The 24096-nt window shown below is 33.7% G+C and overlaps 1 protein-coding gene across 1 annotated transcript in view; it reads right to left on the minus strand.

Moving 5' to 3' along the window:
- The window catches only part of LOC133189812 (uncharacterized), a 103689-nt gene extending 79838 nt beyond the window's left edge, over nucleotides 1-23851 (minus strand). The window contains exons 1-3 of the mRNA XM_061325203.1: nucleotides 23608-23851; nucleotides 22652-22746; nucleotides 22371-22528 (exon numbers count right to left, since the gene is read on the minus strand). Of these exons, the coding sequence (XP_061181187.1) occupies nucleotides 22371-22528; nucleotides 22652-22746; nucleotides 23608-23851 (497 nt within the window). The remainder of the gene's footprint in view (nucleotides 1-22370; nucleotides 22529-22651; nucleotides 22747-23607) is intronic.
- Nucleotides 23852-24096: the final 245 nt, after the last annotated feature.

The following is a 24096-nucleotide window of genomic DNA, read 5'->3' on the forward strand; positions in this document are numbered from 1 at the left end:
TTTTATCACTTCCAGTCTACTGAAAACGGAAAAATAGATAGTTCGCATTTTGCTCTTAAATCATTTTTCCAATGCGATTTTTTAATATATGCATGTATCTATGTCCAATCTGACAGACCGTTCACGGTAGCTCAGTCAGTAGAGCGCTCGCTCCATGATAGGGAGGTCGTGAGTTCGAATCCCGGCAGCGACTGACCTAAGTCGATAAAAAATGGGTAGCAACTGTTCCTTCGCCATGCGCACAGCACTTTGAAGTGAAAGTTGCGGGTCCTTCGGATGAAACCTTAAAAACCATGGCCCCGTGTCACGGCAGACGTTGGCACGATAAAGAACCCTCACTGCTCAATGGCCCTGAGTGCCGAGTAAAGGTCAAATGAAGCCCTTCGCCAGTATATGGTAACGTCTTTATATGAGTGGAAAATTCTTAAAAACAACATAAAATCAATCCAATCTGACAGAGTATTAAGGTCTTCCTCTTCATATTAAATCCATCGTCCAGCATACTCCTCGACGGAATATACAGAAATGAAGTTCTGTCATACACTGTAATAGCATCTATTAATTTAAAGAATAGATGCGCTTATTTTATGAGGAAAACTTAGTTTCTGCTATTTGTGTTGGGTTAGCTAGAAAATAATTAGATCGGGATCGGAATATCTCAAATTCCTCCTCTTTGCCCTGGATCCTGGATCTTTTACGGAATAATGCACGATTGGCTTGGATTGAAAAGTTCCCATGTTAGCATGTGACGTGATCTTTATTGAAACTTTGTTGTTTTACATGCAAACATATTTCAGGAATATTTATGAATTCGTGTTTTCACATTTTTAGATCGTGCATTATATTTATCATATATATATATATATATATATATATATATATATATATATATATATATATATATATATATATATATATATATATATATATATATATATATATATATATATATATATATAATGTGGTAAATGGGGGTATAGATGCATCAAAACATTATAGGCCTACTGATCGTTTGTCATGTTTCACAGCATTGATAAAATTGAATTCGAAAGGGGGTGGGGGGGGGGGGTGGAAGCAAAGTATGGAAAATTCAATATTGTAGCCTAAGGGATAATTTTTACCATAAATTAGGTTATGTGTTATTCATGCATAAATTTATGACTTGTGTTCAGGTCTTAAATATTGTCTTCCACATTAAACAACACACAATCAACCAACCGGACAAAGCCAATGCTTTATTTCTTGTATATTTTAACATCAAATGTAAACTGAAAATTATATTAAGAGCTTCTTAAGTGTGTAGTTGCCCCCTTGGTTCCTACGCATACTTAGTAAGCATTATCAAATTCAATTGCTATCAAAGGTAGCTCAGTTGCTCATTGAGAGCTAATGAATTTTCCTTAGTGTGTGTCATACAATAAATTTAACACTGTGCAATCTGAATCAAGGGTAAGGGTATTTTACTTGAGTATTTTAAGGACCTAGGTTATGCCCCATATTATTCACCTAATCATTTGTACTCTTAAGTCTTGCACTTGCACTCCACCTATTTACACTACACTAGTAAATAAGAATTTTCCAATTTATTTGGGGGTTGGGGAAATTAGGGAGATAGATTTGTTAATTAAGGAAACTGACAAATCATTGATCAATTAGAGCAAGGGTTCATCTTTGCTTTATTGCTATGACCAGCTGATTGACAAATTTTATTCTTTTAGGTGTGGGTAGGTATTAAAAGTTTATGGGTGTTCTGTGTGACCCAGAAATGTAAACCATTTGAATGTGTATATTCATCAATACTCCAATTCTCTGCTTCTGACAAAGTTACTTAAATAAAGCTTCAAAAGGTGATTTACATGCCCAATAACAGAGTTAGGTTGGTAAAAAGTACAATCAGGTTTAATACTTGTGTTTACTGGAGATTTTATCCTCTTGTCTAGACATTTGACTTATTAGGTTTGTCAGTGATTGTTTTCAGTTAAAACTTTTGCCATATTTTAATGGTTTACTAAAAATAATTCAAATAGTAACTTCATTTTTTAAAGTAGGACTTTAGAAGTTCATGGAACAATTTACAACAGATAAGAAGACTAAAACACATGCTTGGGTTTAAAATATTACCGCAACTTTGGACATAAGCAACTCATTCAAAATTTGTGGAATAAAAACAATTTTATTGTAAGATAATTAGTATCTGACTTTCATGTTGAAATAATTATTCTGTGGGGATAGGGCTTTCGATAGAAGAGTGTACTATACAAGGAATGCTCCTTTTGAGCCCATCATGACAGTAGAATTACCAGGATTGGGAGTATCTGTATTTCTTCAAAGATTCAGTGAGATTTATAAATTTCAAGGTCTTATGTAGGTCAATTCAAGTACACATAAGTAATACAACTTTAAACTGATTCATGTACAGGTAGTATGGGAATTTTGAAGGTAAGACTGAAGGCATAATTTTTGTTTCCTTTTTTACAAGTAGCTAATTAATTGATGAAACCAGAAGGCAATTACTCAAAGGACTTAAATTTTTTCGAGTTGATTTCATAAGCTCCAGCTGTTTGCCAATTGAAAGTGATATTTCACATTGATAATTTTCTTTGGTAAGTATTGTTAATGGCTCAGGTATATAAGATCCAGGGGCAGAAACATTCTCAATCCAGCCCATTGCAATTTCACCTAATAGCTACATCTTTAGCCACTTACAAGCATAATTTTAGGAAAATACAAAACTATTGTTTATGGACTAGGAATTAAAGTATTTGTCAAATTATTTCCAGTTAAGTTAGATTCCTACCCTTTTAACAGGTCATTCATGCAGAATCAACAGCAAAATTTTGTTTGTCAGCTATAAGATTTAATGCTTGACAAAAGTTCACATGGTTTCGTCATTTATATCTTAACAGTACTTTTAGCTGCAAACCTGTTCAAGGTATGAATTAAGCCTTTATTAAGCAGAAAGTGTCTTCCTCCCATCATATTATTTTCAATTTTTGTCTAAATTGAGGAAATTTCGTTATAATTATATTAGTCTCTGTCAGGGCTCGAAATAATTGACGGTCCCCTGGTCTGGGGCCAGTGGATTTTCATTCTGGGCTAGTACAATATTGCAGCGGGCATGTGCCCTTTGGGTCAGCATTTTTTTATGCATAATAAAATTCATTCACGGTAGGGCTAGTTAACTTGACAGGGCTGTGTGTCCCAACTTCTACTGTTTCTTGTTTTGTTAAGTTGTACTTTTAAGTATCACAATATAAAAAAAATATTTTTATTATTATGGTTTTGTCCTTGTCCAGTCTTTTTAAAATCTACTGGCCCAGTGGGACAGTGAAAGTACTAAGCTGACCAGTAAAAATTTAAGGCAATAGCCCGAGTGACCAGTAAACAAAAATAATTATTTTCTGGCCCTGGTCTCTATACCTTGAGGATTGTGAGTATAATGCACTGTCTGGCAATGTCTGCACAATAATTCATATTTGTTATAAGTAGGATGAAGTAAAATGTTCTTGCAATCCAGTAAGATAGGGGAAGGGGGTTGCTGTTTTTATTAGTCATTTATTAGTGACCATGTCTGCCCTGTTTCTAGGTAGTGAAGGCATTCTGTATGACTTGTGAGTCTATAAGACACATTAGAAGTTAAGAAGTTAAATTTTACAAGTTCTACATGTATATTCCTAGTACATGTCGTTCAGTAACTGGAAGGATCAAGTTTATAGTGTGTAGGCTCCTCAATTATAAAAATTATTTTGGTTGGAAAAGCAATTTGAATAGAGTTAGAACCTATAAAAATAGAATTCAAGTATGGTGACAAGGTTATTCTGCTTTTAAGTATTCATTTAATCCTAAATAAGAAAGATTTTTATTTGGCATACCAAGTATTGAAAATTTCAAGATTTCATTTTGATTCACTGTGGGGATAAAAAACAAACAAAAAAAAAAAACATTGGATATGAAACAAACGTATGTAAGCACTATAAGTGGGACTATTCCCTAATAGCTGACCTTTTACAAAATACAATAACATGATTTATTTGATAGCAAAAATTTCCAATGATAACAGTATCAATGATTCCAGTATCAGTAACATGGTTTGCCCCCAGAACAAGGTTGCTTTAAATCAGCTTGAATAATTTGATACTTTTTCTGCTGTTGAAATGAGAGAGGTGTACTAGAACCAGCCATTTTCTAATGACAGGACAATAGTTTGCTCCAGATGTAATGCATCTTAATACCTTAGTTATTCATTACATTTAAATATATTTGCTGTAAAATAACCCAGGGATAATCTAATATAAAATCTGTTTCTTAATAGTTCCTCATAAAACTTGCATATTAAAACATCAATAAGGAAATGGCACCTTTTATCTGTCTGTATTAAATGTCTTTAAATTTAAAAAAAAGGGGGGGGGGTCAGGAGTAAGTGTATAAGTATTAAAGTTTTACCCAGTAAATAGGATATATTAAGGGCTGTTGGTCGTGGGTCAGTTGAATGCGGCTTCCCCATTTTATGGGGTGACCGAAACCTGTGGTTTCCAAAGGTTTCGGCCATGTGGCGTTTGCGCCGAGCCATTCAACTGATGCTATAATTCATTGTACTGCTGCTGCTTAAAACAAACTTATTTACGTTGAAAATTTGTGCTGCTTTCAACAAATTCATGAACTGATCTGCTTTGCTTGCTTAAAACAAACTCAGTTACTGTGCAAAATGTGTACTGCTTTCAACAAATCCATGCATTGCTTTGCTTGCTAAAATAATTATGTTGAGTAACGTTCGCGGTTAACCCGGAACGATAACTCTACATACATGTAAAGTTTATGTAAAAACATAAAATATAATTGTAAAGTTAATTACCGTTCGCGGTATACCCGGAACGGCCATATTTATGCTTATTAATAGTATATGTATATGCTTTCATGTTGTTTGCTGCTGCTTGTTGTAATTTGGGGTCGCCCTTTATGTTTGGCGACCCTTCTCTGCTTTTAAAAATGCCACGACCAACAATCGCCAATATCATAATAAACGTTATAAAAATCATGTTGTATTATTTTCCTCTATATGAATAATTTAAAAGATATAGGTTCCCTGAATTAAGAACCATTTAAAATGATAATCTTAGGTCGTTTTTTAAGATATACTTACATCAACAGCAATGATGTATCTAGCTGGACTATAAATGAAAGGAGAGGAAGACAATAACGCTTAGGAAGGATCTGTTTTTGATGGTTAGTATTTACGCATTGTAGAGGGTTTTTTTTATATAATTGAAAATTTTGGATGCAACGGTTGGGGAATATCTGCAGAAAATACGTGTAGACTTCATCTTAATATTTGATGGAATACAAAACTAAACTTTTTCTACAATTAAGAATGTTACTATGTTTACACTGTCTATATATTTGTTTGCAAATATAGCTTGAGGAATCGACGGGTTGATTCGGAATTATGAAATAGGAACGAAATGAACTATTTGATAGAAGACTCAATGTCCCATTACACGATTGCTTGCTTGTTTGCTAATTCAGGATTGTATACACATTTTTTAAAGAGAAACATAATTTATTTTAATTTTTGATCATCTGATCAAAAGCCTGTGGTTTAAATTTACAATTTAGTAAAGGACCCATAACTAACTATCATCATTTATACAAATAACTTTTTTAATGACAGGAGGCGATGATTAGCAAAACTAAATTGTAGCTTATTACCATCATAGTCGCACCATAGAACCTAAATCCTGTCTTCTGAATGTCTAGAAAGAGATTTGTTTGAATTGTATAATAATTCTGATATATGACTTATTAGGCCCATCCTACCACTGCTCCAATATTTCCAAAAAAGGACATCCGTTTTTCTACCATGTTTTGAAACGGCTTGATGTACTTCTGACGGTAACTTTTTCATGCAAATTATTGTCTGCTAGGTGATAATGAAAAAGAACTGTTCAAGACATAATAAATATAATATTTTAATTTGTCCAAGAATAAAAGAAAGATTTTTTCAAAGATAGATATTGATTTTTTACTATTAAATAAATCTTATACGGTACCAATTTTGATGCAACAGATGTGCATTTCGACAAATTATGTCTCTTCAGTGATACTTATGTAGACACGTTGGAAATCCGAAATATTTAAGGTATATCACTCATAAAATTAGTTATTTCAAGGATTTTTTGAAAAGTATATTTTAGATAAGTACTCATATAGCATGACTCAAAATCGCAAAGAAAATGGAGGGTCAGTGTGCATCTTACTGAGCTACGGTAAAATTAACTTGACCTTTTTGCACTTAAATAGTAACTCTTTGGTTAATCACTTTAATCTTTATCATATTGTATTAGATGTAATCCTGGCAAGAAATATAATCTTATTTTACATAAAATAGTTTGAATAATATTTATCATTGAACAAATCATGCAAATTAATGCGCATATATTATTGTGTGACTTTTTGCACCAAAAAGTATCATATTTGGGGTATTAAAATTCGAATAGTCAATAAAAATATTTTCTTTTATTATATACCCAACTGTTTGTTACTTAGTTTTACTGTTGAACTTATGCAATCACGTGACGGTGGGATCCGACGTTCCGGATCACCACACTGTGGTTTTCTGAATCCATATCACCCCTCTCTGAAACTGATGACGTAGTACACAGATAAATGACGTTTTTATATCTCTAGCATCAAAATGTTCCTTGACAAAATTGTTTGTTTAATGTATAAAAATTATGAAAGTGATCCAAAAAGTTTCATTTTATTATATTTTGGTAGTTGTAAAGGGGTTTATAATAAATTTATTATGATAGCAGTATCTGGATCCGAAGAGCCGTATCACGTCTCGTTGACAGGCGCAGATCATCAGATCAAACTCGACGCTTCGCGTCTCGTTTGATCTGATGTTCTAGCCCGTCAACTTGACGTCAAGTTACTGTTATAATAATATATATGTATCAAACGTTTTAAGTGCTGGTAGGTTTGAAGTATCGTGTACTTAAAAATAATGAAAAAAGGTCAGTGATGTTAATTTTGAGGTATTGGTCAAAATATGCGTTTTTCTGGGGGAAAAAATACTTTGTAAATTTTATCTTGACTTCTTTGGTATATCTTCATTTCTGGGAAAGTCTGTTGAGTGAATGTGTAACATTTATTCCCAAAATATAAATTGAAATCAAGTTTTAATATTCCAAGCATATCATAACGGAAAATATTTTCTGAGTTAAAATATGTGGGGCCAAAGTTCCAAGATATTAAATTTAACAAATGTGCAGATTTGAAGAATTTTCTTCTAAATATCCTTCCACAACAAGAAATAGTCCCTCATAAATCTTGCTTCTTTATGATTTTCTGAGCAGTTTTTAATTGAATGTTGAATAATTTGCATTGTTTAATTGAAATCTGTTATAAAAAATAAATTGTAATAAAAAGTTTTGAAGTTAGGGGTTCTGACTGAATTTTTCTAAAGAGCTGAGGAGTGACATACCTCAAATTAAAAAAAGAAAACTTAAAAGAGCTGAAAAAAGGGTGCCAAAGACTGGAGCCAAATACATCGAAGGATCAGCGCTATGCATGAGGGAGAAAATCCCTAATTTTGAAATAAAGAACTACGCACGGTAACTCCCGATTCCCGCCTACATTTTACAACCATTTATTTCAATATTGATGACAATTTGGCCATAAAATCTTTGTTTAATACAAAGAACAGTTCAATGGTAATTGATTAATTATCTTAATTCCAGTGCTAAATAGTAAAATATCCCTAATTCCAGCTCTTAAAATAAGGGGGGTAGACGATATTTTCCACTGAAATCGGGCTATAAAGCATCACCATATTCTGAAATATTCTTCGTTATGAATAAATTTTCTTAAATCTTTTCTTATGTTTTATGCATATAAAATTAAGCATATATATTAGTAAAATATAATGTTTCAGTTGTAAAGTACTTGGATATTGCTGAAAAAATAAGCATTTTTGTCGTTTTTGTATATAAACATATGTTCCCCCCCCCCCGTGAAACACAAAAAGCTTTGGTATGAAATTTGTGAAATGACAGTCCATATTACCCGTAAAAAGGAATTTTTGTTTCACGGGGGGGGGGGGAGATGTTTTAAAAATATTTTCCGTTTTCCGTTGATTTCTATAGTGAAAAACACGAGTTTTACCAAAATTTTAGAGTTATCTCTCGTTGTTTTCCCAAAGAAGTAATGTTTTATGAAATCCATATAAATATCAATATAAATATTAAAAATCATTCGAATATCTTAACTTTTGAAAATTGACTTGGAGGTAGGCGGGAGAACAATACTATCGTTCGCAGTTCTTTCTAAATTTTATTTTAATAGATATCCGTATTTTCAAGCTAGTACCGAAGTACTTAGCTACTGGGATGTAGAGACCCTCGGGGACTGACAGTCCACCACCAGAGGCCTCGACCCAGGGGTCATAATGTAAAACATATACGGTACCAATTTTGATGCACCAGATGCCTATTTTGACAAATTAGCTTCAGTGAATGATCATATCCACCGTGGGCCTGAATCCTACACATATTGTTTGACAAGACGATGCTCGACCACGGACAAAAACGAATGGACAGTTGACTAATTTAGTGTCCTAAGATTAGAGAAGGAAAATTCATCCAATAACAGAAAAAAACGTTGATTTTCAGATGTAATCACATTTATTTTTAGAAAAAAATAAGAGAATTCAGGTCCAAAACATTTCGTTTAACAAGTTTTCAGTAAACGGTTTGCTGAGGTCAACTGATTATTGGTTGCGTTTTTGCAATGCAAATAAGGTAGCGTTTAACTTATTTGCATATGGTTGAGCACTATTGAATATTCCTATATTTCTTTTGCAGTCGACCACTGTAAAATGGCCTATATTTCTTAAGTTGACTACTATTAAAAATTCCTATATTTTCTGTGAGTTGACCTATGTTAAATACTCCTTTATCTTCTGTGCAGTTGTCCTCTGTTAAATGCTCTTATATTCCTTGGCCTCGAGGCCATAAACTGAGAACAGACTTAAGTCAAAATTTTCATTTTTAATATCTAAAGTTTTATTTAACATATGTGCATAAAAATTTGCAGGTTTGTTTAATACGCAAATACATAAACATGTTGTAAATTTTGTTTCATTATAAAAAAAATATATTGATTTGAAATGTTGACTCCAGTCTGTTCTCAGTATATGGTCTTGGGCCACTTCACACAAAATATGAAAAAAGCCAGAGTTTTCTAGCACTGACTGGTTAACTAAAGTCAATTCTGCAAGATTTTACAAGATCAAATATCAATCTGTGAAACTGATAAACAAATATTTTTTGAATATCATAACCAAAAAGAACACATCAAGGGATTGTCGACGGATTTTTCCGTTATTTCCCGATAATGACAAGGAGCACACGGCGGGTGTGACCGGTCGGCAGGGGATGCTCACTCCTCCATGGCACCTGTTCCCACCTCTGATGTTTGGAGTTCCGTGTTTGCTCTCCTCCTATTTTGTATTGTTTGATGGACTTTTGAGCTTGAATACTGTTCGTTATCTCCATATATTTCATCTGTGGGATACGTTCAACAAGCCCGATTGATTGATTGTGCATTGTTTAACGTCCCGTTCGAGAATTTTTCACTCATATAGAGACGTCACCATATACCGGTGAAGGGCTTCAAATTTAGGCCTTTACTCAGCACTCATGGCCATTGAGCAGTGAGCTCGAGGGTTCTTTATCGTGCCAACGCCTACCGTGACAGGGGTTTCGCATTTTAAGATCTCAACCGAAAGACCCGCAACTTTCACTCCAAAGTGACGAGCGCTTGGCGAAGGAACAGTTGCTACCTATTTTTTATCGACTTAGATCAGTCGCGGCAGTAATTCGAACAAACGACCTTCCGATCACGGAGCAAGCGCTCTACCGACTTAGCTACCGTGACGGTCCAACAAGCCAGAAACTGAAAATCAATAAATGGAAATCTTAAAAAAAAAAATCCTTGGCGGAAAGTTTTTAATTTCATCAACTCCGACATCTGGCATTTGTTAAATGTATAAAATATGTAACTTATGTAGTATTAACATAATTTCTTTTTTTTAAACTTCCTTAAAGGATGTTTTTACTTTATTCATAAATATTTCTAATTTGAAACTATCACTCATAGCTTCAGTGAGGTTGTATGAGATTCGTATATTTACCTATTTAAAGGTCATGCATAACTTCTTCTGGGTATAAGGAAACATAGTTGGTTCTAAAACATCAGGGTTTGTTCTTTTCGATTTTTTTTATAAAATCCCCAAGTACGTACGTGTTATTCTTCCTTGAAAGAATCCCAGTGAAATGTGTATTCAGTTGTTCGACAAACATATTATTATCACAATAGTAGCAAACTAAAATAATTTTGATAGGAATTCTATTTAGATATATAGTTACATTAAAATTTGGTTCTCGGGCTATAAAAATGGTGTAAGTCGCCACCAGAAGTGTTTAAAATGACTAGGAAGATGTTCAATTTAAATATCTATATTATAGCAAAATTAAGATAATTTATTTATTATAGAACATATTGAAAATAAAAACAAAACATTCGAATATGCTTATATGGAAGAACTTATGATTATCAGACGTAACTTTTTAACTTGAATTTGAAATAGTTCAAAATTAACAGATAATTGTGCACGGAAAAAATCCTTACACTCTGGAATATTGAAATTTACATATCAAAAAAAAAAAAAAAAAATCAGCAAACCACAAAGTAGACCCTCTCTCTTGAGCAATCATATTGACTGGAGAATCTGTACTGAAATTTTAAGCTTAAGCTTTAAGTATCCCTATAAAATATGCTAGACGTTATCAAACCTTCATAATGAATACAATACTATGTGTCATGACAAAACAAACTTTCACTTACAGTAATTATAAAGTAAGTTTATAAATTTTCTTCATAAGGGATCACTCAATAAAAGAACATCAGGTCATAGATTTCAGATAAATAACGGGGGTCAGCAACTTTTATACAAACATTTTAATTTACCTGATCATTCAATTTTGTCCATGAAAGTTAGAATTCTAGAAAAGATTTACCACCACACAAACAGTCCATCACTGAGTACACCTTTCCGTAGACAACGAGAAGAATTTTGGATTAGAAAGCTAGGGACAGCCTTTCCCTATGGATGTAATGACAATGTCGATAGTGTTGGAAACCTTTCCAGTCCACAGTGTAGCAATGTAAATGTGATGGGACTTTTTAACCATACACAGAGACGTAAGCGTAGTCATGGGCATCGGTCTTACAATAAACCTTTAATACACGATGTCTCTTTTGATTCATTACTACCTTACGTAAATTAACAGTTAGGTCTACATCATATTCGCACCAAACTTTACTCTGTCCCTTTGAAACTTTTAAATAGTCTTCTTGAAAAGGTCAAGGAAAGTTCATTTTTTGATTCCTCGACACCAGAATATAGGCTCGGATCTGTGATTATGGATATTGCAAATCATAGGCTTTTTATTCCCCCGCATTTTACTGAAGAAAATGCAGCTAAAACAATCCGTTTTTTCCTTAAACTTCAATATGCCAACAAAGGAATTGACGCGGTTAATGTAAGTAATATTCTTAATCACAAAAGGGTCCAGTCTTGTATTCCACCATATTTCAAGTTAAAGACTACACCTTGTATTTCCTACAAATATACATCGACTATTGCTTCCAAACTTTTTAATTACAAGAAAACTTTACAGGGCCTAGTTATCGAATATCTGAAACATAATCCTCCATCGTGTTCATGTTCTTCTTCGCCCTATAACTATAGTCCTGCTGGACACGTTATTACTGGTGACGTTAATATAGTTAATAATGAGGACCTTAGATCACTAATTTTAAAAGGTCCTAAATTTAGGGAACCCCGATCCTTCAACTGGCGTCGGAATTTCATAAATATTATGGATTCTGTAGAGGACTACGCCAGGCGATGGGCCAGACATGAAAAAGAAGACCTTGACACTTTGTCAGAATGGATTAAATGTATCAGATATATGTTAAAATCACGCATTAAAAGATTGAGGGGCAATATGAGAACCATCTATCCTTCTGTATTCAATAATCCAGAAGTGAAAAAAGAATTAGATAGATTACATGATCAGTACGTACTGGTCCCTGCTGACAAAGCAGGTAACAACATTGTCTTTGTTTGTAAGGCTCATTATATTAAATGTATTTTAGAGGAGCTTGGATTTAGTTCTGCAGGTAGTAATCCAACTTATACTCGTAGTTCCCTTTCTAAGGAAGAAGTTCTTCAAAATCATATGTCAGTTTTGAATATTTTTAATATTCCAAACAACCAAAATGAATTTGAATTACCTTATTTATATTGGATTCCGAAACTTCATAAAAATCCTTACAAACAAAGATACATAGCGGGTTCCAGTAAATGTTCAACCAAGCCTCTTTCTTTACTCCTCACTAAGATATTAACAGTGGTGAAGGAGAAACTTCAAGAGTACTGCGCAACAATATATTCGAGAAGTGGTGTAAATCAGATGTGGATACTTAAAAATTCCAAGGAACTTTTGGAAAATTTGAAATCGCAAGATTTTACCAAAATCATCAGCTTAAAAACTTATGACTTTTCTACTTTATACTCAACTATTCCCCACGATAAATTAAAGTCCAGGCTTTTTGATATAATTGCCAGCTGCTTTTTCAATAAAAATGGAACTCGTAAATATACTTACCTTGTCATTGGTCATTTGCAAAATTATTTTGTTAAAAAACATTCTGATTGTACACACAAGTACTCTGAAGTTGACATTAAAAAGATGCTTGAGTTTCTGATTGACAATATCTATGTAGTTTTTGGAGACAAGGTCTTCCAACAATCTATTGGAATTCCCATGGGTACCAATTGCGCTCCATTATTAGCAGACCTTTTTTTGTATTCATATGAAGCAGAATTTGTCCAAAATCTTTTACGTGAAAAGAAGAAAACACTTGCTGTGGCCTTCAACTCGACATTTAGATATATCGACGATGTATTGTCAATTAACAATGGCTATTTTCATTCTTATGTCGATACGATATATCCTGGTGAGCTCGAGATAAAAGATACCACAGAGTCTGACACATCTGTTTCATATTTGGATATTTTACTTGAAAAAGACGTTAATGGTAATCTAACAACCAAGCTTTATGATAAACGTGATGACTTTAACTTTTCAATCGTCAACTTCCCTTACTTATGCAGCAATATACCTTCATCACCTGCATACGGGGTATATATCTCTCAGTTGATTCGATACGCAAGAGCATGCTCTACGTATGAACAATTTCTAAAACGAGGTAAATTATTGACAAACAAGTTGATGAAACAAGAATATCAGCTGTCTCGTTTAAAGTCATCATTTCGTAAGTTCTATGGTCGATACAATGACCTTGTCAGCAAATACAATTTATCATTGAGTCAAATGCTGACTGACGTTTTTCATACTAATTGTTAGGCCATTATTTACACACTGAATTGTCGACGGATTTTTCCGTTATTTCCCGATCATGACAAGGAGCACACGGCGGGTGTGACCTGTCGGCAGGGGATGCTCACTCCTCCATGGCACCTGATCCCACCTCTAATGTTTAGAGGTCCGTGTTTGCTCTGCTCCTATTTTGTATTGTTTAATGGACTTTTGAGCTTGAATACTGTTCGTTATCTCCATATATTTCATTCAAAATTTATCTTATTTTCCAAAAAACTTTATATGTCTAAATTAAGAATTGAATCAAATCTTGACATTACAATATACATGTAGTTGTTACTTCATTAACGAGGAATTTTAGGTTGATAAAAAAGCTTATTTATTCCCATTATCAAAACAACTAATACAGTCAACAGTTTGAATAAATTGTTTGGGTTTTTTTTGTCTCCATAAGTGAAATATGAAGATATCGAGCAGTATTCAAGCTCAAAGTCCATTTAAACTATACAAATCGGGAGCAGAGCAAACACGGACCTCCGTGGGGTCAGGTGCCATGGAGGAGTGAGCATCCCCTGCCGACTGATCACAACCGCGGCGTGCGCTCCTTGTCATGATCGGGAAAAACGTAAAAAATCTGTAGACAAATCAGTGTTCAAATAACTATCATGGCCTAACAATTAGTATAAAAAATCATCCAGCATTTGACTTAATGATAGGTTGTATTTGCTGACAAGGTCATTGTATCGACCATAAAACTTGCGAAATGATGACTTCAAACAAGACTGTTGATACCATTGTTTCATCACCTTGTTTGACAATAGCTTGCCTTGTTTTCGAAATTGATCATACGTAGAGCATGCTCTTCCGTATCGAATCAAATGGGAGACAAACCCCGAATGCAGGTGATAAGGGTATAGTGCTACATAAATAAGGGAAGTTGACCATTGAAAAATTGAAGTCATCACATTTATCATAAAGCTCTGTTTTTAGGTTACCTTTAAGTCTTTTTCTAGTAAAATATCCAAATATGAAACAGATGTGTCGAACTATGTGGTATCTTTTATTTCCAGCTCACTGGGATATATCGAGTCGACACATGAATGGAAGTATCTATTGTTTATTGATAATACATGTACGTCGTCGATATATTTAAATGTCGAGTTAAAAGCCATAGTAAGTGTTTTCTTCTTCTCATGTAGAAGTTTTTGAATAAATTCTGCTTCATATGAATACAAAAATAGGTCTGCTAATAACGGGGCGCAATTCGTACCAATGGGAATTCCTACAGATTTTTGGAAGACCTGATCTCCAAAAACTACATAAATATTATCAATCGGAAACTCAAGCACAATCAGAATGTTTTTCAACAAGATAATTTTGCAAATGACCAATGACAATGTCAGCAAATTTACGAGTTCCATTTTTATTGAAAAAGCAACTGTCTTTGATGTCAAAAAGCCTGGACTTTAATTTATCGTGGGTAATGGTTGTATAAAGTGTTGAAAAGTTGTAAGTTTTAATGTTATTGATTATTGATTATTGGTAAAATTTCAAATTTTCCAAAATTTCCTTGGAGTTTTTTAATACCCACTTCCCATTTACACCACTTCTCAAATATACTGTTGCACAGTACTCCTGAAGTTTCTTCTTCATTACTGTAAATATTTTAGTGAGGAGTAAGGAAAGAGGTTTGGTAGAACATTTACTGAAACCCGCTATGTATCGTTGTTTTTAAGGATTTTTATGGAGTTTTAGATCCCAGTATAGGTATGGTAATTCAAATTCATTTTGATTGTTTGGAATATAAAATATATTTAAAACTGACATATCATGGTTTTGAAGAATTTCCTCCTTAGGGAGCTATGGGTATAAGTTGGATTACCACTTGCAGAATTAAATCGTAGTTCCTCTAAAATACAATTCAAATAATGAGCCTTATAAACAAAGCCAATGTTGTTACCTGCTTTGTCAGCTGGGACCAGTACATACTGATTATGTAATCTATCTAATTCTTGTTTTACTTCTGCATTATCGAAGACAAAAGGTTATATGGTTTTCATATTGTCCCTCAGTCGCTTAATGCTCGATTTCAACATCCATCTGATACATTTAATCCATTCTGACAGAGTGTCATGGTCTTCTTTTTCATATCTGGCCCATCGTCTGGCGTCATCTTCTACTAATTAAATTCATAACATTTATGATTATGACGCCAGTTGAAAGATCTGGTTTCCCTAAACTTTGGCCCTCTTATAATAAGTGATTTAAGTTCTCATTTTTAAAGCAATATGAGCTACAACTTTGATGTCGGAAATTTTTGTTCCAAAATTGTAATTAACTATTTCAATAACAGAAAAAGAGCATTTATAAACTTCCATTGTTCATATTTACGATGAAAAAAATATTTATAAGCTTTGATTGGGACAAAATTACATTATTGTAGTCCTGTACAATATTAATTTTTTATATAATAATATATATTCGATTGTACGGAAGTCTCTCTTTTTAAACAGTTTAATGCTTTATTTTAGTCTAATTGATCATAAAGGTTTAAATCACATACGGATTTATCATAATAACATATATTAACAGCAAAATAAAATTCCCAAATTGCAGCTCATATAGCTTTTATTAACTGTATTTACCTCACCAGTAAAGACGTGTGCAGCAGGACATAGTTGTTGGATGTTTGGAAGCAATTGTCGATGTATATTTGTAAGAAATGCAAGGTTTGGACTTCAAATTGCATTGAAATATGGTGGAATACAAGACAAGACCTTTTTGTGATTAAGAATATCATTTATATTAACTTCGTCAATTCCTTTGTTGTTATATAAAAGTTAAAGGAACAAAGGGGTTTTTGAGCAGTATTTTTTTTCTATGAAACGTGTGCGGTTTAAAGAGCCAATGATTTTCAATATCCATAATCAGAGATCCGAGCCTGTAAGATAATTTGCATACAATTACATGTAATTTTCATGTCTTAAAGTTGGTATGTCTCCTTACACTTTTCGCTGACTCCTGAAAATTTACTAATATAACATATTTCAGGTGGTCTTAAATCTGCGCAGTTACACACTACTAATATGTGTCATTTGAATGTATCCTTTTAGCATTGGGTTTAGGGTTTGTGCTATATAATTAATAAGGACATCTGAGTTAGGCCCATTTTATCATGATTTATTCTACACAGAGAACACAGGAGGCAACAGACAGAGCCTAACAAGATCTTTTAAAAAGGTAAAGTACCAACCAAAACCCTTATTACGTAGATACTCTGTCACAGAACACTATTCACTCTCACAACACTTTGTCGTACTACCACTGGAGTTTGAATTCACACAAATATTGCAACGAGGTAATGGATTAGCTACATTTTTGTATAAGGGTAAAGCAACTACCCATTAAGTTGTTTCAATTTTAAGGCTTATATTTTAGGTGCACTGGTGCAATTATAATACCTCACTTGCATAAAAATGTATAGATAACTAAATACGAAATTTAGAACAGGGAAAACATCAACCTATTCAAATTAGTACCAAAGCTCAATCAGATATGAGTAATAAGTAATCCTTGCAGCTTGGTAACATCCGCCTTCCCGTTGCCCTGATCAGATAAACAAAGTGATCTTGGACAAATAGTATGAAATAATGCCCAGACATGCTTTTATCAAAAACGTTTGTCAATACCCAACCACAGATGGATTATGCAATCAAGGCATTGCATCTACCGTAGAAATTGCCAAATGTTGACAAGAACATAACTGATATTCTCCTGCTTCAATTATCAAATTTATCGCACCCAAACAGTAATCATGAACTTAGTTCATAGCATTGAACTTCAATTTAGAAATTGAACAAACTAGAACATGCGCTTATGTATCGAATCAATGGGGAAACACTATGTGTAAGTGCAAGTGGTAAATCGCGACATGAATAAGGGAAGTCTGCAATACATATTTGGAGCTTGAAGTTTGGTTGTTATATGAGGAACAGTGTCTATAAAAAGTAAGAGATACGTTCATGAAACAGGTGTGTCAGATCCTACATTTTTTTATTCCCAGTTCAGTTTGATAAACATCAGAAAATAAAATGTCGTCAAAATACTGAATCTAAATATTGAATTGAAGGTCACAGCAGATTTTTTTTTCATTTAAATGTGTTTGAAAAATTCTGGTAAAATTCTGTGATTTCAAATTTTCAAAAAGTTTCTTGGAGTTTTTAAGTATCCACGTCTGATTTACGCCAAGTTCCTCTTAATGCAATAGTAATGATATGCCTTACAAACAAACATTATTTTCTTTTACATTTTTTTTCTGGCTGGAAGCTATTTATACTAATCATATTATTGTATTCTTTTCTCACTTCAGAATAAAAAGAGAATAGAAAGTACCCGTTTTACCATTCAACTATTTGAGAGGGATGGATGATTGTGACCATTTTGTAGACTATTAAACTTCCAAGAGATTTTTTAGACTTGAACGGAACATAAAACATACACCTTATATAAGTGAAGAAGGAGAAGAGTATTCCAGTAAGTATTATAACCACAGCACGTTTTCCCTTATTATATATTAGTTTTTTTGGCTAGGAAAAAAAATCATTCAGTATTTTAGGTGGATATGTTGCCCAATGGGTAATTTTCTTGACCACCCACCTTCTTTAATCAAAAATGCACTTAATTTACTATCCATCTTACATGCCTATTTCATTCTGAAAAAGCGACAAGATATTCTTTATATTCGAATATTTTGTCTCAACGAAGGCATCACTCTTCCTCATGGTTTAATAAAAAATGTACAAACCTGACGTTTGTTTAGGGGCTCAAATTCAGCAGTGCTACTAGTAATGGTGTTACTTGATTCAGGAAGTTGGAAGGTGATCTCATTTAATCAAGTCATATACAATTGGTTAACTTGACAACTTGATAAATTTTTGTACCCCGTTTAACTATTTATACTGTTGCCCGCGTGGCACAGTGGTTAGAGCGTCTGCTCCAGAGTCGCGAAGTAAGGAGTTTAATCCCTACGTCACGGGTTCGAATCCCATTGTGGGACGTGGAGACCGATCCTTCGGATGAGACCGTAAAAACCGAGGTCCCGTGTCGCAGTAGGTGATGGCACGAAAAAGATCCCTCACTGCCCTGAGTGCCTGAGCCCTGAGTGCCGAGTATAGGACAAAATTTGCAGCTCTCCATCGGTAAATGGTGGCGTCTCCATTGGAGTGAAAAATTCTCGAGAGGGACGTTAAACAACATACAAACAAACAAACAAAAAACTATCTATACTAATATGGTATCACTGTTTGAACAACATTATGTTTATTTCATGTATTAGTCTGTGGACTGTCGCTAATGACTGTGGCGGGGACTCTTCAGAACAAACTTTTGTTCCTTGCATTGTTTCAAAATGAATATCTTCCGTGTTTGGCATAATAATGGAGACCTTTAATCCCTGTGAATATGTATATAAGTTAATCTTTAGAATTTTTATATTCAAACAAGAAGCGTTTATTTTTATTATAGTATCATATTTATTTTAAGCATCAACAGACAGGAAAGGTAAGTAAATTGCAGTAACTGTAGTTTTTTTTTATTCTTTTGAACCATTTAGCATACATGTCAAATTGTTTGTTGCCTCTACAAATGCAGGGAACGACTTAACTTCACCGGTTCCCAGAAAAACGCGCTAAAATATAGTGTCGCCGTAGGCGACTTCAATATATATATACATAGAGAGAGAGAGAGAGAGTTCGCGTGAGCGCCAAAAAAGTTTAAAATATGAGGTTTTAAGCCTTTTTGACCCCAAAATCGAATTCTACGGTTAAAAGTTTAGTTTAAAACTTCGTTTTTAAAGGAAGTTTTTAACCTCGTTCTCTGAAAAAAGTAATAAATATTGTTTATTCAGTGAAAAGGAGACAAAAAAAAAAATTGTGAACGAAGCACGTGCGGCGCATACTTAGTGCCGTTTCTTTCGTACTAAGCCATTTTTTCATGTAAACAAACCAACGAGATGACGTTGAAGCTGAATTAAGATCTTGCAAAAAATACAGATGCAACTGAATTTCTTAATTAACCTAGAGAACAATACACTAACCCTAATCTCTCGGATGGTATGTGAGGACTAACCCAAATCTCCCAGGCGGATGTTACAAGCATTGCTAGACCATGCTAGACTAACCCATGTGCGAGGACTAACCCTAATCTCTCGGATGGATGCGAGACTAACCCTAATCAGTCGAAAACTTATGCAAGTACTAACCCTAATCTTTCAGGTGGGTGCAAGACTAACCCTAACCAGTCGAAAAATGTGCAAAACCAACCCTAATCAGTTGAGTGACGTAAGTCTTATGTCACAGTGCAATGAGCGCTGGGATCTGGTGGATCTGGGGACCGGTAAAGTAAAGTCTACCCAAATGCAGATATGTGTTCTTCAATTAAAATGAAAGCTGTTTCTTATTCGACTGATTGAATTAAATAAGGAACTCACCAAACAGCAGAATAAACAGTACTGCTTTTGTGTTTTTCCCCATAGTCTACTTCACAGTTATCTAAAAAAAATCAATATTTTAGAGATTAAAAATGAAAAAAAAAAATTCTTGAAAATAGCAGAAAATATAAGTACTTTGAAAGCAAGCAAATAAAATTGAATGTATTTGATAAGTAAACAGTTGTACAGGTCATGAACATGAACCGTGACAATTTGAAGTAAGTTATATCCATTTAGTCCTTTCGATCAAATATATAGGAGTTGAAACATTAAATTTCAAAATGCATTGTACAAAAACTGAAGAAATGTTAAAGTGATTACATGTATGTACAAGTTTTTTTCTAAACATTTTATTAATTTTCTTCGTTTTGGCCAATATACCTTGTAAATGAGTTTCCTGTCCAGATGAAACAATATTAACCTTCTTATATATCTTGCAGGTACATTGTATTATAATAAAACTGTAAATCATATAAAGTTTTCAAAAAAGTATATAAAGTAAAAAATAAAAGTACACGTTCTTTATTCATTTTCGTTTTATACTCTTGTCTTGTTCAGACTAGAAAGAAAACAAGAGTATTAGTTAACTTTTTCTTCCTTTACGTCACTTACCTATAGTCTGCATGAAGTATTTTAGATGAGTATTTATTTAGTCTAAATCATTGTGCTTTCTAGATACCGAAACAAATGACTACTTCGCCTTTAAATGGTTTGAATGAGACAAAGAATGTGGAAAATTATCAGTTAGTACAAGAACGGAATGACTATTTTAATAAATGGTTACTATCTAAAATTCTTTTAGAGTTATATTTAAGACATAGTTTTCAAAATAAAGCTGCTTATCTTACCGTTTCTCGACGTTTCCTTACTCAAATGAATACATATTTCCAGATTAACGTTTTTCTCATAAATAAAGTGTAGGATAGAATGTAAAAAAGCATACAGGTAAGTTACTGTGCATGTATCAGGAAAATTTTTGTCTATTGAATTATATTTTTAAACTTCCGACTTATTGTTGTCGTTTTATAATAACTGAAATTTATAGTTGATAGTGGAAAAGTTTTTAACAATGCCACTGTGAAAAGTTTCTGTCAAGCGACATTATTATTCGTCATTTCAAAATGACCCCCCAATCCCAATTCCTCCATAATTTTTGCATCGCAAAACTTGATACCTATCTTATCTGAATGATTTGGTGAATTGCCTCAGCCTTTATTAATTTGGTAGTGTACCAGGAATTGTGTTATACAGGTCAAGAATATAAGAAATAGGAATATTTTCCCTGTCAATTACGATTTCTGCAAAAAACTGCTGTTTTGTATTTCAAATGAATTTGGTCTGATATTATTTTGGTATATCAGCTCGGGAGCATTGTCATCCATAAAAAATCCCGATAATTTTGAAAATGTTTGGTGAAAGGGATCAAAAAGGGTTTAATGTTTCATTATATTTTTTAAGCATAATGTTACCTCGTACATCAGTTAGAGTTCCTATTCTTTTAAACTTGAATAACCCCAGATCATGATACGCAGCTGTCGTCAAGATGGCTCAGGCAGTGAAATTCTTTTCTTCGTTTTTACTCCATATATAAACTTTTTGATATTTTTCAATTACTATCTGTCATTCATGAATACATACCAATTTACTCCACTTATGATCAGTTGACCGATTTATCCTCTTCTTGCATCATTTACATGTACAGCGATCTTTCTTGTTGGCCTCACGAATCGCGAGTTTTTTTCTTGACAACCTTCAATTTACATGTCAGCTCTTGACTTTTTTTTTCTTTTTTTTTTGATTATTCAGGTATAAAATCTCTTACTGTTTCCATCATTTACAATACATTTTTTACAAACGCGTCAATTTTATTCTTTGTCCGTAAATTCTTTCTTTCGTAAAGTTGCCGATGTTCTATTTGTCTAGCAACGTCAAACCTTTTCACAATTCTATGTATTGCAGATGTAGGTTTTACTACTACTCTCTCAGATTCGGATGTATATCCGTTCATTCTGTAACTTTTTACAACTATACTTTGACTTCAAGACCTTATTCCTCCCGGTCCGGTCCGAACCATATTGTGAGGTATATTTTTTTTGAAAATACAAATGAAAATTATTTAGACTTCGCAAATGTTGGAATCACAACACAAAAATAAAAATAAAAGGGGGAAATCTTTTCTCTTAATATACACTACAACAAACATGCGAGAAAACGTGCATAGGTGACAAATGGCTGGTGATTTTATGTACGTAAAAAACATTGTAATGTGAAATACGTAATATTTGCATAGATGAATCTATTTTTTTTTTTTCATTGTAAGTTACATTGTAAATTCATAAAAAACTTTCTAACATGCACACTTTCATAGACATGTACAAGAACGATAACATACTAGTAATGGAAATACAACTAACATGCGACGTAATGTGATGTCAAAGTCTAGACTGTGTCTATGTTGACTTGTTTCCACAGCAATTACTGTTTTGTATTTTGGATTTGGATCATATAGTTTTCTTGCGTCATTCACTTCACCAATAATGAGGTCAAATACTGGATTGTCCATGCACCAGACCTGTCAAGTATGGAGAATCAATATCGATGTTTGCAACAGGAACAACTATTTTGGCACTATCAGCAAGAACACAAGTGACGGTCTTTCTGGTAAACTGGTCATCTTAACTAAACTCTTTCTTACGACAATGTTCTTACAACCTGTGTCACGCAGTAGGATGATAGGCCGCCCATCCTGCTGACAAGAGTAACAGCTGACTTTTGCTGTGGCAAGCTCAACTAAGAATCATAGTGGCATCAGTATTAGTTACCAAGGAATCAAGTGATGAGTTGCCGGTGTCTACCAAAGCACTACAATTAACTATACCTGATTTCTTGTTGTCGTCTGAGCCTTGGAGAACAGCTCCAGAAAACATACCCTTTCCTTTGGTTGGACAACTAGATGCTATGTGTCTTTTTTATCACATATGTAACACTTATGCTTCGATAATGATACAAACACCTTCGATTTTTTTCTGGATGCTGTGGTTTATAACTATCCGTACCTGTAGCTCCAACAACCGGTCGCTTCCTCAATGGTTTTTGGCAAGATGCAAGGCGTTTGTATTCCTGGACTCTGAAAACTGATCTATGAGTTTGCACATTTCGTCACCTGTTTTTGGTACATTTAACTCAAGATGGTTGTTAACTCCAGATTACAAACGTTCAGGATTTGGTCGCGTAACATAGATCAAATAATCCATCTACTGTCCTATAGGTATCTTGGACATCTCAATCCATCTGGTCAAATATGATCCCAATCTTATCGTAAATTGCGTGAACGTTTCACATGGTTCTGGTCTGTTGAATCTAAACTTCCTCTTGATCCCATCTCCCATCATATCGTTTCGAAGAAGAAGAATTGACTTCAATTCATCATAATCTTGGGCATTTGTTGAAGATATCAATGCATACACATCTAAAGCTCTCCCGCATTATAAATCACTAAGACTTGTAGCCCACGTTTTCTTGCTCCAGTTTTGACTCGTCGCTACCCCTCAAATCGACGAAGATAGCTGTCAATTTCATCATGCCTTTCATCAAACAGCATACTGTTTGGCATTTTTGCTTTTACTTACATATTTAAATCTACACTCTTACCAGAACCATGTTTCATCATCATTTCAAGTTCATGTTTATGTTCCAATCCTTTGAATTTCAACTGTTGATCTAACCTTTCCATTTCTAATTTATATGCTCTATCTTGTTTCTCTTTCTCTCTCAAAGCCATTCTTTCATCTCTCAATCTGTCCTGTTGCTCTTTTGCATAGTCTTTTAAATCTTGGTCAGTGTACCCTGATTCTTTCCCTGCAGCTATGATTTCGCACAAACTTTCAGATGACATACTGAATAAAAAATTGTGATGGCATATAAGTTAACCTTAACTAACCGAGAGATAGACCTTAACTTACCAACAGACACTCTGACCTTTGACCTTCACTACAAACCTATAACCAAACAGTTTTCGTAAGAAATATTTAATGTGCAGATTTTCCTATATAACCTTAATTCATACTTTGTACTCAAACTTAACTGTCCATAATTAGGACATGGCCATTTGCTTATACAAGGAATACACATTACAAGTAT

The sequence above is a fragment of the Saccostrea echinata genome, unplaced genomic scaffold (genome assembly GCF_033153115.1).
Source record: "Saccostrea echinata isolate AGI-Se365-2 ecotype Australia unplaced genomic scaffold, CSIRO_AGI_Sech_v1 ptg000020l, whole genome shotgun sequence".
Lineage (NCBI taxonomy): Eukaryota > Metazoa > Mollusca > Bivalvia > Ostreida > Ostreidae > Saccostrea > Saccostrea echinata.